This window comes from Mus caroli, unplaced genomic scaffold (genome assembly GCF_978045245.1).
Source record: "Mus caroli unplaced genomic scaffold, Mus_caroli_1 scaffold_17, whole genome shotgun sequence".
Lineage (NCBI taxonomy): Eukaryota > Metazoa > Chordata > Mammalia > Rodentia > Muridae > Mus > Mus caroli.
Window position 1 is genome coordinate 55,435,351 of NW_028227272.1, and position 16,004 is coordinate 55,451,354.

General features: G+C 43.9%; 1 protein-coding gene across 4 annotated transcripts in view; it reads left to right on the forward strand.

The window, feature by feature from the left end:
• The window catches only part of Dcbld2 (discoidin, CUB and LCCL domain containing 2), a 71,482-nt gene that overhangs the window by 52,858 nt on the left and 2,620 nt on the right, over positions 1 to 16,004 (forward strand). Inside the window, exons 10-17 of one of the 4 annotated variants that reach the window (XR_003835114.2) lie at positions 1,534 to 1,684; positions 2,512 to 2,592; positions 2,736 to 2,861; positions 7,332 to 7,425; positions 9,445 to 9,494; positions 10,410 to 10,547; positions 11,536 to 12,422; positions 13,010 to 15,940. Coding sequence is in view for 2 of the 4 variants with exons in the window: in XM_021185350.2 (XP_021041009.1) it covers positions 1,534 to 1,684; positions 2,512 to 2,592; positions 2,736 to 2,861; positions 7,332 to 7,425; positions 9,445 to 9,494; positions 10,410 to 10,547; positions 11,536 to 12,002 (1,107 nt within the window). In the remaining 2 variants the exon portion in view is untranslated. Of the gene's footprint in view, positions 1 to 1,533; positions 1,685 to 2,511; positions 2,593 to 2,735; positions 2,862 to 7,331; positions 7,426 to 9,444; positions 9,495 to 10,409; positions 10,548 to 11,535; positions 15,941 to 16,004 lie in introns of those variants that run through there. The other 3 variants (XR_015045763.1, XM_021185350.2, XM_021185351.3) reach the window with 3 other exon arrangements.

A 16,004-nucleotide genomic window follows, 5' to 3' on the forward strand; every position in this document is an offset into this window, starting at 1 on the left:
CCTACAGAGCCTGAACTTGACTTTATAACCAGAAAGTATAACCAATCTCCTAAACTTCCATAATTTATTGCTTTCTAATACTACACCATGTTTGTATTCAGGGGAGAATGAGAGAGAATGTGTGTACTTTTTCAAAAAATTTTCCTAAGGATGTCTAACAACCTTCCCTGTGCACCAGATTCTCAGTGAATGTTGGCAGATGGACTAGAGCATTTCTTTAGGGTCACATATAGCCAGCCTAGTGTGCACTGTATACTTGATGAAGACCTTGAACTTGTGATTCTGAAGCTGACTTCATTACAGATGTGCTGCACCACACCCAGTTCTATAAGGCGATGGGGAGAGAACTTTGTGCACATAAGCAAGCAGTCTACCACCTGGGCTACATCCCCAGTCTTTGCCAACAGTTATGTCCTGAAATGTTGTTTCAGTTAGTTCCTGTTCACTGATAACAAAACTGTCAGCATTGGCCTTTAATCTATGTTAGAGCAGGAGCTAGGGAAAGTATGGAAGCTTACAGAAAGGGGGACTGTTGGAAGTATAGAGAGAACATTATAGAAACTAAAAGATCTTAATGTATCTTCCAGCATGTGTAATCTAGTTACAGGCAGATGGGCCAGGAAGAAATAGCTGTCCTACTTGGGCATGACTTAGGAAGTCCAGTGTGCACATGTTCTCGCTTTAGCTAGTGGAATGGATGTGGCTCATTTGGCACAAGGGGAAAGCAAGGCCCTGCTTAACTCAGTGAAGCCCTGCGATTAAGTCAGTAGTCACAATCAGCTCAGCTCCTGCTGCTGGCCTCACACTGTCACTCTGTGGCCACTCTTTCTGTGCCCTGCCTTGAGGACCACTAAGGGCAAGTCCATGAAAGTACTGTATAAATAAGGGCTGACTGAGGAGAAAACACATTTGCTTGAAAGGATTGAGGTAATGAGATAATCACTTTTAATCATGTTTTCTACTTAAAGATTGTTTTTATAATGCATTTGTAGCTGTTGAGATCCAGTCGTTAAATCAAACACAAAATAGCATTTCAGGGTTGTTGCTACTTTGGGTAAGCAGCAAGTGATGACAACTGGGATTGTGGTGTGAGGAGTGCTGTAACATGGTTGGTCCAGCAGGTGAAGGTAGAGGCCTGGTTCATGAACTGAGGCCTTTGTGTGATGGCTCTTTTTCACTTTAAATATAAACTTTAGATGATCCCTAGTTCCACAAGGATTGACGATGATAGTTTATTGATGCAATGAACTGTGGCCCTGCAGTTGAGACATCTCCCGTATTGCCAGGTTAGCTAGCACTCCTGTTCAGTTCTTAAGCCATCCTAACAACATTTTTATACTTAGTGTTTCCCTCAGATAAGCTTCCAGGTAAAATGTGTTTTAATAACTGCTTTTCCAAATGGTGATTGAGTTGTTTTCTGAGAAGTCTGTCCTGTCGTCATTCTTTATCAATGTTGTTGAACATGCTTAGGTGGAGCAGTCTAGTTCTGGTCTCTTTTTGATGTAAAATACCAATTTTTGTTATTTTTTAAAGATATTTCAAGGAAACAAAGATTATCACAAGGATGTTCGTAATAACTTTTTGCCACCAATTATTGCACGTTTCATTAGAGTGAACCCTGTCCAGTGGCAACAGAAAATTGCCATGAAAGTGGAACTGCTCGGATGTCAGTTTACTCTCAAAGGTAAAGAGCCAGTGTGGCCAACAGTGGTCCCCGCCATTGCCCTTTAAAATTTCCTACTTAACTGACACACAGTCATCACACACTTAGGGTATACTGAGACATTTCAGTATGTGAATGCATGTATAATGATCAGATCAGGTAATGATCATGTCAGGTAGATACAATTTCTTTGTATTTGACCTTTCAAAGTCCTGTCTCTAGTAGGAACGGCTCATTTGTTTTCCTGTTAAAATGTTGCCATCAGAATAGTTTCACAATACAAATGAGATGGCGGCAGCAGCCTTGCTCTCCAGTTCTGGTCTTGGAGACTTTTAAAATTAGGTTCTGTGTATTGAGATCCATGCATTGAGGGTTAGAACAGCAACCTAAGCTTGAGTAACTTTTATTTTGAATTAACAAAAAACTGGAATAAATTCACCCAATATTTTATAACGTTTTAATGTTATTTCCTTATATTCCACAAAGCTATCATTGTGCCAGACATAGTTGGCTCTCCATACACACTCATTAAATGAACTGAATATAGCACATATTAAGTTATAGCTATAGAATTGGACAGCCCTCTGCTCCCCAATAATCTTCTAAGATTACCTATGAATTAATTATTTAATTATTGAAAATCTGGAAAATCTTATAAAGCCTGAAAAAAATCTTAGTTTTCCTGCATTTAATGCAAAGTATAATTATCCACTGGATTCTGAGATTTAAAATTGTTCTGCAGAATTAAGCAATTTAGGAAATGTTGAACATTTAACATTGCTCTTTTTAAGCTATAATTTTTTTTTTTCAAAGCAAAATGTATAAGCATTTCTAAACCCCTTTTTAAGGTCGCCTTCCAAAGCTTACTCCACCTCCTCGGAACAGCAATAACCTCAAAAATACTACAGCTCGTCCCAAACTAGGTAAAGGTATGCCTGCTTTTAATGTGAGAGTTTGATTCGCCCTGGGTCTGTGACATGTCCTGTAACTATATTTAAAACATAAAACTGAAGTTTCCTTAAGTTATTAATGTTTAAAAAATAAATAAAGGTTTCTTCAAACTGTTTTCAAGGTCGTGCCCCTAAATTTACTCAAGTGCTCCAACCTCGAAGTAGGAATGAACTTCCTCTACAGCCGGCAGAGACAACTACCACTCCTGATATAAAAAACACGACTGTAACTCCCAGTGTGACCAAAGGTAGGCAGGTCAGGCACGACTCTTCCCTGGTGTGGTTCTTGCTCTCAATGAAGAGTTTCCAGCTCACTTACTTCATCTGTATTTTTCCAGCTCATCCAAAATAAATAAATATATAAACGTGTGTCTTTACGGAAAAGCCTGCGGGACGCTCAGTCTGTTCTGATACAGGAAAGCCTGGTGCTCAGCTGTGTGGTCTGTGTCCTCTCGGCCTCCTCTTGTGATCCCCATCCGCTAAGCACGAGCCTCGAGCTCAGAAACTCATCACTTCTAGACATGATTAAACCACAGCAGCAAACAAGCTTTTTTACCCACATTATATATTAATTCACTAATGGGGAGAGTTGATAGAGGAGAGTGAAAAACATCTATAAATTGTTTAAAACATTTAAATTTTTAAAATGTACTTCAATTAAAATTCTTTTTTTTTAAATGCCCTCTGCTTCCTATACATTTGTAATTTTCCTTTTTGATTATTCATTCAGACTTAGAGTTATTTGTAAATTGCATTACAGTGAGAAATACAGTGTTACATTGTACAAATCATTGTTCTTTTTGCTTGTTGAAAAGAAAACTTTCAGACAAATTCAGAAAATAGAATGTCGGTGTCACAGGAGAATTAGCAAGCAGGGCTAACATGGAAAAAAAATACTCACTTTCAGCAAAGTATGGGAAAGAAAGTGTTACCAGGAAAACCCAGTGCCCATCTCGGTCAAAGAGAGCATCTCTCTAGTACGGTTTTGTTGCAGGATGAGGAGACGACAGGGCAGATAAGCTGGAAATGGTCAGAGGCGCAGAGTTGGGTGGAGAACAGGAAAGGAGAAAAGTTGGTAAGCAGGGTGAGCGCTGTGTGGGAGAGAAGGGCCTCAAAAAGTGAGAACCAGCCTCCCCCAGGGGTGGGGAGCACATGGGATACCCTAAAAGAGAAAAGAAGGACGAGGAAAAGCATGCTTCACTGCCAGGCTGCTGCAGTGCAGTGCTCCTGGGATTGCGAGGCTACTGGACTGATGGTAGGCTCTTATGCTCCTGCACAAAAGGGTTGTACCAGGGATGCAGGGTTAGAAATAAAGTAGATAGTTTATAAGGAAAAAACACTTCAGGAGTGCAAGTGGGCTTACTGAGCTGAAGGAGAGCTTCCAGACTCTTGGGCCACACGGTCCTTTTATAGGACGTCTAACTGCACTTGCACTTCTGTTTGTATTTCACAGGCTTTGCTCACACGTTCTCTACTTGCACATGAAATCCTGTGGGAAAAGCGTCCAGTCCTCCTGTGGTCTGGCTTTCATCTTGAGCTTTCCAGCCCCAGTCACTCTCTCCTGCCACTAGAGGGCGCTTCCTCCACAGTAGCTCCCCCTCTATAATTTAATAATGACTTTGACTTTCTAAACGTTTGTATAAATTCAGATAGTTTTCTCCAACTTTGCAGACATGAGCTTCTTCCCTGTTCTTATCTTCCTCATGGTATAGAAGAAGCTAGAGAGAAACTGGAGAGCTCAAAGCAAGTACACCCCAGCTTTGGGGTGGTAGAAGGTAGTCGTCTACAGGGGTGTGTGTGTATGTGTGTGTGTGTGTGTTTTCCAAGTCTAAGGTGAATTGTTTGTGTGTACAAATGGAGACCAGAAGACAACGTCAGATGTGTTCCTCAGGCACTGTGTATCTTTTCTGTAAGATGGGATCTTGTTCTAGCCTGGAGCTTGCCAACCAAGCCATGTTAGCTGGCCATTGATCCTCTAGTTCTGCCTGTCTCTGTCTCCATCATACTGGGATGACCAAAACATACTAACACTCCCAACATTCATGGCGTGTGTGTGTGTGTGTGTGTGTTTAACATGGATTCTGGTGACTGAATTTAAGACCTCGTGTTTCAAAGGCCACTATGTTACTAGCACCCGAGTCTAGGCAGTTGTCTTAATCACGAATGTCTGAGATTTAATCAAACTAGCCATAAAAGCCTATGTTGTTTCCTCCCACTGTAAAAAAAAGAAAAAAAGAAAGAAAAAGAAAGAAAATGCATATTTGTTTCTGATTCTGAGTGCTTCCTGGCCTCAGTCATGATTTTATTTCTCCTCCCCCTCCTCCTCTTCTTCTTCCCCCTCCTCTACTTAATTTCATGGAGAAAATCCTGTCACGGTCAGATGTGTGATGGTACTCTGGCCCCCAGTGAGCTCCTCTGTTCTCTCCTAACGCTCTTATAAACACTCCCCACATTCTCAAACACTTGACCAAGCGACTTTCACTCACTCTCCGTTTCTCTTCCACCTTTACAACGTGGAAACCATAAAAAGGAGAATCCCTTTGGGCAGCCTACAGACGCCCCTCTCCTCTGTCCCAGGCATTGGTAAAGGGAGTGGTGTGTGCTGCCCACCCCTCCCTCTAGCCTGGCACCCATTCATTTACCTGATGCAGTATCTACCTGATGCGTTATCCACCTTTCTGTCATACACTGCTTCCTCTCTTGGATACAGTTGTAGTAAAGGAGATGCTGTGGGAGAGACAGCACAGTGCCTGGCTGTGAGCCCTCCGTGACTGTCAGCATTTTCTGCCCCTGTTCTGCTCACTGGCAGAAGAGGATTGTGAGATAAAGAAAGGAATTACTATTCCAAGTAACTTGGAACAGACCATTTTCAGTGGGATGAGGTGAGGCTAGACCGATAGGACTCAAGGTCTAACCCCAGCATGGCTTTCTGGGCTTGGCTGCACTGTTACCTGGCCATATCTGTAACTCTTTTGTCATGCTGTGGAAACGCCCTTCTCAGTTGGTAGCTGCTCTCATCTGTAACAAGCACAGGGCAGCTCACGTTCCCCTCTCCTCACTGGATCCTCGGTGTCCTTCTGGTTTTTACTCTTATGCAGAAAGAGGAGTGAGCATCTTTAAAGATGTATCTTTCAATATCTTGATGTTTCCCCCAAATAAATTCTTGGTGTAGACTTGTATCCTTTAATAGATTCTTGTACATACTGCCTCAAAATACCCATCAGAAATATATATTTATATTTATTTATATTCCATGAGCAAACCTGTTTCTTGCTGTATTCTCAATTTTCCTTTCAAGTGACTGCCAGTGTGATTAGCAAGCATAGCATCTTGTTTTCATTCTACCTGACAGTTCTTTGCAGCTGAGGTGTACCTGTATTGTCTTGATGGGTTTCTAGGTGACAGTGGACTTGTTATAATATGTATTTTGGCCGGTGATGTCTTACAATATACACTTTACTACATATACATAAGATGCTTTCTAGTTTACCATTCGTCTTTTAAATTTTGGTGACTTCTGGTAATTTAAAACATACTGCTTTTGCCAGGCAGTGGTGGCACATGCCTTTCATCCTAGCACTAAGAGACAGAGGTGGGTGGATCTCTGTGAGTTTGAGGCCAACTTGGGCTACAGCCTGAGCTACACAAAGAAACCACCCTGTCTCAAAAAACCAAAACTAAACAAAACAAAACAGAACCCTACACTGCTGTTAAATGTGGGGCAATGGGCTATGCACAAACAGCCTGGTCTCCAGTTGAGCTGAGGTCATGAACCCCGGTGAAACCCAGTGGTGATAATTCACCTACGTGGGACAGAAGGCCTTCCCTCATGTCTCCTGGACCCCTGGCTCCTGTCGAAGTTACTGCCTCCACAGCCAAGAGAAGCCTGTGGTTAGTAGTCACGTACACAATGTCCCAAGCTTCTGACCTTCAGGCTAGACGCCTTTCAGTTACCTAGCAACAGCAAGATAACAAATCCACTATAAGAGGGACTGCTTGGCCCCACCTCATTCTCTCCCTCTTACTCTAGCCTTTCTTTTCTCTCTCTCCTTTTTCCCTTTCTCTCCTCTTGACCATGGCTGGTCTCTCTCTCTCTCTTTCTACCTTTTCTCCTTCCCCCTGCCTTTGTACAAGAAAGCTCTAAAATCATAGACTGTCTCTGTTCATCAAGGCCTGGACTAAGGACTCTCTCCTGCATGGGAACCTCTCTCCCTCTGCCCTCTTACCATATCTCTGGGGCCTGGTGCTGTCCTGGGGCTCCTATTCTGTTCTCAGCTCCTCTGCCATATCCAGCGTGGGATGCCAGAGACTGAGAACCTGGTACGGGGCTGCCCCTTGTCCAACCCCCACCGGATGGGGTCAGTGGCTTCACACAGCCAGATGCCCACCTGGGGAGGAGTGGAAAGCATCTGGCAGTCCTCCTGTGTCCACCATGCCCAGAGCACAGGAGCTCTGGCGGGCCTTCTCCCTCATCCCTCTTCCCCTATACCCATAGCCCCGCAGTTAAACGTGTGCAGAGGTGGAGGTGGAATGAGCCAGCAGCATGCTGAGTGACCTGTCCACTAGTCTGTAAACACTTGTGTCTCCCAGTTGTGGCCAGCTTTGTTTCATAAATGATGTGTAAGATATTCTTGGAGATGCAAAGTGTTGAGCTTTCGACTTCTCTGTCATGATGTCTGCTTCGCTCTTAATGTGGTCGTTCTGTTTCATGGCTTCAGATGTCGCACTGGCTGCTGTTCTGGTCCCTGTGCTGGTCATGGCCCTCACCACACTCATCCTCATTCTAGTGTGTGCTTGGCATTGGAGAAACAGGTCAGTACCCAGCTTGCTTACATGATTGACTGGGGGAGGGGTGCAGGGATAGGAAGCAAATTTCACCTGGAGAGTTACCAAACTAAAGGCCACTGATAGAATCATGCAAATCTATCCTAACTATAGGATACATAGCTTATGATCCGCTTATACTATCACAAGTGTGTCTTTCACAAAGGGCTCAAGCTGTTTGCCTGCTAGGATGGACAGATCTCTAGCCACCAACATAACTACGGAGGTGCTGTCTGAGCTTGGGTCAGAAAGGGCTTTCTGGGAAAGAGAAATGTAGGGGTTTTTTTTATAGATTAGAAAATTCTTGAGTGCTAAGCAGATTGATTATATTATCTGATGACTGGAAAGTGACAGGATTTGCAAAGTGTGGTTCTGGTGCCTAAAAGAGGGGGAAAGAGGCATCGGGATAAACTTGGAAGCAGTCTAGTCAAACAGAAGTACCACAGCATGATTCTACAAAAGGGATGTGCTTTACAGCAATGTCAGCAGGACGCATGACTCTGTGACAGAAGCAGCAGCAGCCTGGAGTAATGTAGCGATGCTGTGGGTTGACAGAACATCAGAAGGGATGGGTTTGATGGAGAAAGAAGATGACGTATTTGTTCACTGTTCAATAAATAGTATATCTAAATACGTGACTGCTCTTTTATGCCAGCTGTTGGCCCATGTGCTAGACTCTAGCAGCTGGAGATCCTTGCATCCTAGCAGGTAAGATTGAGCTCTTTGTGAAAGATGCACTTGGGATAGTATAAGCAGATCATAAGCTATGTATATCCTTATTTATAAAGCAGAATCTTTCTTGGTAGCCTGTAAACACTACCTTTAGTTAGGAGAGATTTTCATGATTCTATTAGTGGTCTTTAGTTTGGTAAGTTTTCTATGTAAAAGGCTGTGAGTGAATAGTAATTCTTGTTTGTTGTTTTTAATAGCATTTTTTTCTTTTTATTTGTTTATTGATTTTATGAGTGCTCTGCTGCATGTACACCTGCAGGCCAGAAGAGGGCATCAGATTCCTTTATAGATGGTGGTGAACCACTATGTGGGTACTAGGAATTGAACATCTTAACTGCTGAGCCATCTCTCCAGCCCTATAATATATTTTTTTATTAATTGAGGATTGCGTAATTATATCTTGATCAAACTTGACTCAAACTCCTCCAGGATCCACACACCCCCCCCTCCATTTCATACCCATCCAACGTTGTCTTTACTTGTTTAACCTATTGTTTATATGCTTGGGTGTGTGGTGTGTGGCCATCCAGTGGAGTCTGGTCTACCTACTGGGAGCTACACCCTTGAAGAAAAGTAATTATTCTCCCGCTTTAGGTAGCTATTAATTATCATCAGCTCCTCAGATAGGGGTGGAATTTCATGAACACCTCCCCTCTGGATACTGGGAATTTTTATGTCTTGATCTATATATATATATGCTGTGTATATAGGTCCACACGTACCATGTTGCGTGTGCTTAGAGGACGGCTTACAAGAGTCTGTTTCTCTCCTTCCACATTGTGAGTTCTAAGGAATCAAGCTCAGGTCCTCAGGTTTGACGGCAAGCCCCTTTTCCTGCGGATCCATCTCACCAGCCCAAGTGAGACTGGCACGGGTATTAGGAAGTGTCCTTTCACCCCTGGGCTCCTTTAGTAAAAGGATCAGGGTAGATAATAATTCTTCACCCAGAGCAGTTTCTCCTGGGAGGACAAGTCAGAGCTCTGAGTTAGATGAGTAGGCAGTATGATTCTTGTTCATTGCCCTTGTGCCTCCTCTTCCTCACAGATGTCTGTAGGTCCTTCCAGGCCTGGAGGAGCATCTTCCTCCCCCACCACTTGTCACTGCTAGTTGTGACATTGTTGTTTGTTGGGGTGGTGAGGTGAGGACATGAATATAGTGTGTATGAGAAGCTAAAGGCTTTTCTGTTCCACTCACCTCATGCCCCTGACTGCGTGGTCACTGCTGGTTTGCTGCCCTTTGCGAGAGGAGTCACTGCTTCCTCGCTTTGATTTTCAGGAAGAAGAAAACTGAAGGCGCCTATGATTTACCCCACTGGGATCGGGCAGGTAACTTGTGGATTTCCTTCTGTTTTCAGGCAGAAATCTCCCCTCTCCTGGGTATATTGGTGGATGAAATATGTTCTCAGGTCCTTAGGGACTCCTCAGGTAGAAGTTCACATGCTGTCCTGGGCTGGAGAGATGGCTCAGCAGTTAAGAGCACTGGTTGCACTTCCAGAGGTCCCTGCCGGGTTCAGTTCCCAGCACCCACATGGCAGTTCACAACTCTGTAACTCCAGTTCCAGGGTATCTGAAACATTCTCACACAGTCACACGTACAAAACACCATTGCACATAAAATACAAATGAATAAATCATGTTAAAAAAAAGAACTCAATATGCTCCACCATGTGATTCATAAGTAATTAAAGGAGAAATGTAAACACACATTGGTATCTCTTCCTCCGGAAAGTTGGTCTTTTCCTGTAACTATTCTTCTTGTGGAGACCAGCCTCCCGTGTGATCCGTGAAAGCACTGCATAAGGAGGACTGGGGTCTCAGGAACTCTCTCTCTGGTGGTGGTGTGTGTGTGTGTGTGTGTGTGACTGCCATTGTGAGCAGCAGTTGGAAGTCTAGCACTTTCAGAACCTAGGAGGTCCTTGGTCATTTGAATTGCTGAAAGTCCCCTTCCTAGTCTCCCGACTAGAGGAGAGGATGGTGCCATGACCAGAGTATAGTGGGGTACAGCTTAAGGAGGGCTGAAAAAATGTTGGCAGTTTTGAGAAAACCTTTTTAAAAATTCTCTGGTGACACCGGCATGTATTCATAGTGACTTGTTGCTGTGTGCATATTAGGTAGAGATGTGTCCATGTGCTGCTTTGCCCTGAACATTCTATCAGAGCAAAGTCACGAGGGGCTGGTTTCTGTAGCGTGGGTCTCTGTCCGTAAGTAACGCGTGCTCCCTGGCTTCCCTTCACAATGAAGGTTGGTGGAAAGGAATGAAGCAGCTTCTCCCTGCTAAGTCGGTGGACCATGAGGAGACGCCAGTGCGCTACAGCACTAGTGAAGTCAGTCACCTGAGTCCCAGGGAAGTCACCACAGTACTGCAAGCTGACTCTGCAGGTAGGATTCCGCAGCCCTGAGGGCCAGGCTGGAGGACAGACACTGATGCTTGTACCGAGGGTGTCAGGGTTTACCATATATTTGCTCTTTCTTACATGTTAAAGATCATCTGTGTTCTGGGACCAGAGACATGGCCCAGCACTTAGAGCACGTGTGGCTCTTGCAGAGGATCTAAGTTCTATCCCCAGCACCCACATGGCAGCTCACAACACTGGGAACTCAGTGATCAGATGCCCTCTTCTGAGCTCTGCAGGCGCCAGGTCCACACAGAGTACATAGATACATGGTACATACCATTTTTTAAATATATAAACTATGTTCTGAAGGTTAACTTTTTCAAAAGCTGACCTTGAGAGAACAAATCATTTCTTCTTAGACGTATCTCTCATAAACTGTAGCGTTCCTTTTCTATGGACACTGGGCATTTTAATCCATCAGCCTGGGGATTGGCTTGTCCCCAGGTCCCAGTGAGAGACACTGTCTCAGAAACAAGATGACGGACCCTTGAGAAATAACGGCCAGTGTGAACCTCTGGCCCCCACATGTACATGAAACCAGTGCACAAGGCAGGAAAGATGAGGAAAGGCTGAAAGAGCCTGATGTGGGTGGCATCCTGCCTCCCAGTGTCTGCAGACTCACCTTTCCTGAGAGTTCCAGACGGGGATGCGGTGATGTTTCCCAAGACTAATACTTAGTCAAAATATTTTCGTCCATTCAGATTCAACTTGTAAATCTACAGAACATACATAAATACTGATGCAAAAGTACATCAGTAAGACTTTTTGGCATGTCAGATTACTACTGTGAGAGAGCTTAAACAACAAGCTTTTCAGCTGGTCCCTGTGGGTGGAAATTCTGTAGCTTTACGTTGATAAAACCACAGTGCCACGACAAAGGGCTTGGTGTTGGCGTAACCTTTAGCTGTCACCTTAAAAGCGTATAATCTCCATTTTCCTAAGTGTCCCATTGTATCTTATGGTACCCACAGAATATGCACAGCCCCTCGTGGGAGGAATTGTTGGCACACTCCATCAGAGATCCACCTTTAAACCTGAGGAAGGGAAGGAAGCAGGCTATGCAGACCTCGATCCTTACAACTCTCCAGTGCAGGAAGTGTACCACGCCTATGCTGAACCGCTGCCCGTAACGGGGCCTGAGTACGCAACCCCGATCGTCATGGACATGTCAGGACACCCCACAGCCTCAGTTGGTCTGCCCTCCACATCCACCTTCAAAACGGCAGGGACCCAGCCTCCCGCTTTAGTGGGAACTTACAACACTCCTCTCTCCAGGACTGACAGCTGTTCCTCCGGCCAGGCTCAGTACGACACCCCAAAAGGTGGAAAGTCAGCTGCTACCCCAGAGGAACTGGTGTACCAGGTGCCCCAGAGCACCCAGGAGCTATCAGGAGCAGGAAGGGATGAGAAGTTTGATGCTTTTAAAGAAATCCTTTGACGGTGGTGCTGCTTTCTGACAAGGCATCCATTTAAAGCACATGGCTGTTTTCATTCCTAGTGGTAGTGATGTAGAATGTATTACGTATCTGTCACTGAAGTGGTTAGGGGAATGTGGTGACCGAGGTACAAGAAACTACTTGCCTTGCCATCTTGCTTTAAAGGTGATACTGTGTGGCACAGTTACTGCTCGCCTGCTACATGTCAAGCATCCTGTTTGTTACTACTGTAAAACACTATTTTTAATACAGAAACAAAGCTCCCTATAATGCACTTGAGAGAAACTGAAAATCACTGAGTATTTATTACCAATGCTGCAGGTACATTAATGGACTTGAGATGGTTCTGTAAGCCTTGCTGGCAATAATGCATGGTACTGTTCTTGACATACCGAATGGCTTGAAATTCTCCCTTTGTGAAGGTGGGTACTATCACGCGTCCCTTCTCCTTTAATCCTGTAGTGATGTCTGCATTCTTTTTTTTTTTCTCCTCACATCCATCAGTGATAAGCATTGCTCTAGCTGTGGCCACATACACTTCTCTGTATTTCCCTAGGAAGGTGCACAGTTAGAACAGCCTGCCTTGCGGTGAGCTGGGGGACTGACTCATTGTTTGATGACACTTTTAACAGTATTAACACCTCCTCGTACAGGGCTTGGTCTCACCTCTGCTCATCCCACCCACCCTTTGTGGCCTTGCTCCAACCTGTGTTCATAAACCCTGGCAGCCTCCTTTTCAGCAGCAGTCACGGGAAGCCAGCCCTTCCCATCTTTAAGTATACTTCTCCACAGGGAAATGGGAGAGAAGCAACTTACAATTTAGAAAAGCTATAAAGGGAGTCCTCTGCATCACTAAAGTAATCTGTAAATTACTTTAGGGAAAAAGTTAAGGGGGAACTAAAATTTAGCCTTCTTTGCTTTCTTTACACACAAGCCCAAAAATTTGCAAATTTTCTGGGCGGCCCAAGGTATTTTATAACTTTAGTTATTTTTTTTTTTTAAATTTCAGTTCTCTTCAGTAAACCATTGTAAGAAAAAGAAAACCAACATGAGCCAGGTCTGATGGTTCAAGCCAGCAATCCCAACTGACCCAAGTGGACCCCAAGGTCAGTGCTGTATAGTCTACAGAGTGAGTTTGGGATTAACCTAGGCCACTCATAAAATAAGGGGTGGAGCTCAGGCTCAGGGGTTTAGTGCTCCAGTGTAACAAGTGCAAGGTCATAGGTTCAATCCCCTCTACTACAAAAAGAAAAAAGGGTAACAGGCGTTCTCCAGGTCTGGGTGATTGCTGCCTTCTGTCTGGGGAGAGACTTAAGTGGTCCTTTGTGCCAGACCTGGTTGACAGAGATGCTGTGCCATCGGAATTGTGTGTAATCCTTCCCAGCAACGTACTTGTCAGGGCTGCACTCCCGTCAGGTCGGGAAAATTAAACATTACAGTGGCTTAGCACTGCAGCAGCACATTGGATGAAAACACAAACTTTATCCCTCGCCACGAACCTGTGTGCAGGTTGAGAGTACACTTAGCCTTCAGGTCCCCAGCCGTTTCTCAGCTTGTACCATCCTGGTTATAGAACTGCCACACCTCTCTAGATTTGGATAGCCGTGAACAGTGTTAACTGTGCTTCCTTCCGCAAGTACATCAGCGTTTTAAAACGTTGCTCAGCACTGTTGGCAGGCTCTCTGCCACCTCCTCAGACGGTTTGCATCGCTTTCGTTGTAAACTGCCTTTCGTCTTGCAGAGTCTCGGACACAATTCTCTCTCCTTATTGAAAATATCAGTGCACATTTTGTTTCAAAGTTGTTACGAAGCAAAAAAAAGCACAGATGCTGTACTAAAGCATGTCAGAATGTGTAGAGCACAAGATGCAGTTGTCCCCTTTCAGGTGGGAACACAGCAAACCTTTAGCTGTTTCATTTTCGTTCGTGCTTAGTGGGCAGAGGGTAGCCTTTCCTTCGAGTCACATACCCATTGGAAGCTTTAAGAGACCCTTTGAAGATGAAGTTGTTTTCCCAAAGAAGCCTACTATTCTAACTGTGTGTCCCAGAACTGTTTCAGAACAGACTGAGGCCATGGTTGTTGATGCGATACACATTGTGAGACTTGACTCCTATGACCACTGCTCTCCTTGCACTCTACCAATGGTTTTCATAACGTACCTAGTTATTGTTACATGGTTTTCTTTTGCAGATAAAGAGCTGAGCCTGATTCAAATGATTTTTTTTTTCTGGTTTTGTACTTTTCCTTTTAGTTTTTTGTATTCTAGATGACTTGTCTGGTAAATCTTTGGAAGACAATCAAGTAAAATGTGAAAGTAACCATTGCTGACCAAACCCCTTGGTTATTTTGTTTTGCTTTAATTCTTTGCTTGAGATATTCAATACTTAAGTCACTGTGGCTTAGTGGGTTTCTCTTTTCCTGATAGTACAATTGATTAGAGACAGCAGTGTGGCAAGTGCAGCCTTAGGAGATTTCAGAAAAATTACACTAACTTGGCTGTCACTTGATCCTTGGAACCAGCACAGATATTCTGAATTCTGGTTTGCATTTATTTAAATGCTGTTTATAGATCGCAGTCATTCCTGTTGAGAGTAACAGGACCAGTCCAGTTATTTAACTCATGTTTCACTATTTGCACTTTCCATTGAACAGTGGGTGGGTTTGCTGTTCGCACACAGAATGTATCCAGTAGTTACAGCTATCACGTGTTCTGTGTATGCTCCTCCTCCTCCTGCCTCCAGGGATGAAGCAGTAAAAGTGGATGTAGCCATTTCCGTGCCTTGGCTCCACGTTGTCACCCAGAGAACAGTAAAGGGAGTAGGAAAGCAAGATAGAGAAAAGACAGACAAGACCACTAGAACGAGCCCAGAGATTAGGGGGGCGGGACGGGGAGGTTCCAAATCCTCCATGGAGCAGAACTAACGGGGCTCCGCTGTGTGGAAAGGAGTTGTTAATTCTACCTTTTGGGTTGAACTTGAAAGTCCTTGAACTGCAGAAACTCTAGGCAGTTGGATGGTTGTAGGGTATCTAGGTTAACTGTGGCACCAACCTCAACTAGACCTGTGTTTGGCGCTGGGAATGGTGAAAATAAAACTTAAATACGGAAGAAGTGGAAGTGGCTGAGTGTCCGTGATATCCTCCCAGAATGTATTTTTCTTACCTCGGCATGTACTGTAGTCACTTGATATTTGTATATGTTGCTAGAATTTAGGCTGTTGAAAATAGTGAGATTCTAATGTGTTTTTAATAAATTATATGTGTGTGTCTTGCTCAGATTATTTGGATTAAATAAAACAACTTTGACATCGTAGTCCAGAAAATGCCAAATTTCTCAAAGTTGACAACAGTCACATTTTATGACCAGTATTATAGTGGGTATAGCATCATTGGTCCCCCTGCCACTGTCCCCTGCTGGCAACTCCATAACCCTCAAGCCTGCCTTATGGAAGTGAATCTGGGCAGCCCAGCTCTGTGTGGCTATAGAGTAAAGGGGCACACCCCATCAGCATGGAGAGCCAGCCAGTGCTAGCTTCCCCCAGTTAGGAGCTGGACACTGCTAGCATGAGCTACCCTCACTATCAGATCCCTCCTATTTACAGTTTGTCAGTATTTCATTTATTCTTTCTCTGACATTTCGCTCTTTTTATTTTACACACAAACTCTTTAGGGAGGAGGCAAATTGATTGCCATTATCACCAGCATTTCCAATAATAACACTTCCTGTTTGCTCTTCTCCCATTCTTCCCCCTTTGGTTGTCTCTACTAACAGTTGAAAGGTGGAACTTGCCCCGCAGGCTACCATTTGTTTGTGTTTCTTCAGATTTTTCTCTCATGTGCTTGAAATGACCTCACTGAATGTCTCACTGAAGGTGAAATTTAGTCATGTGAAATAGGACATTTTTTTCCCTATACAAATAAACAAAAAAAGCTCAACTCTTAAGGTTTTACGTGCATTGTTTTACTCTTAAGATTTTCTTCATAGAAACATTTAAGGTTTTCTTTGA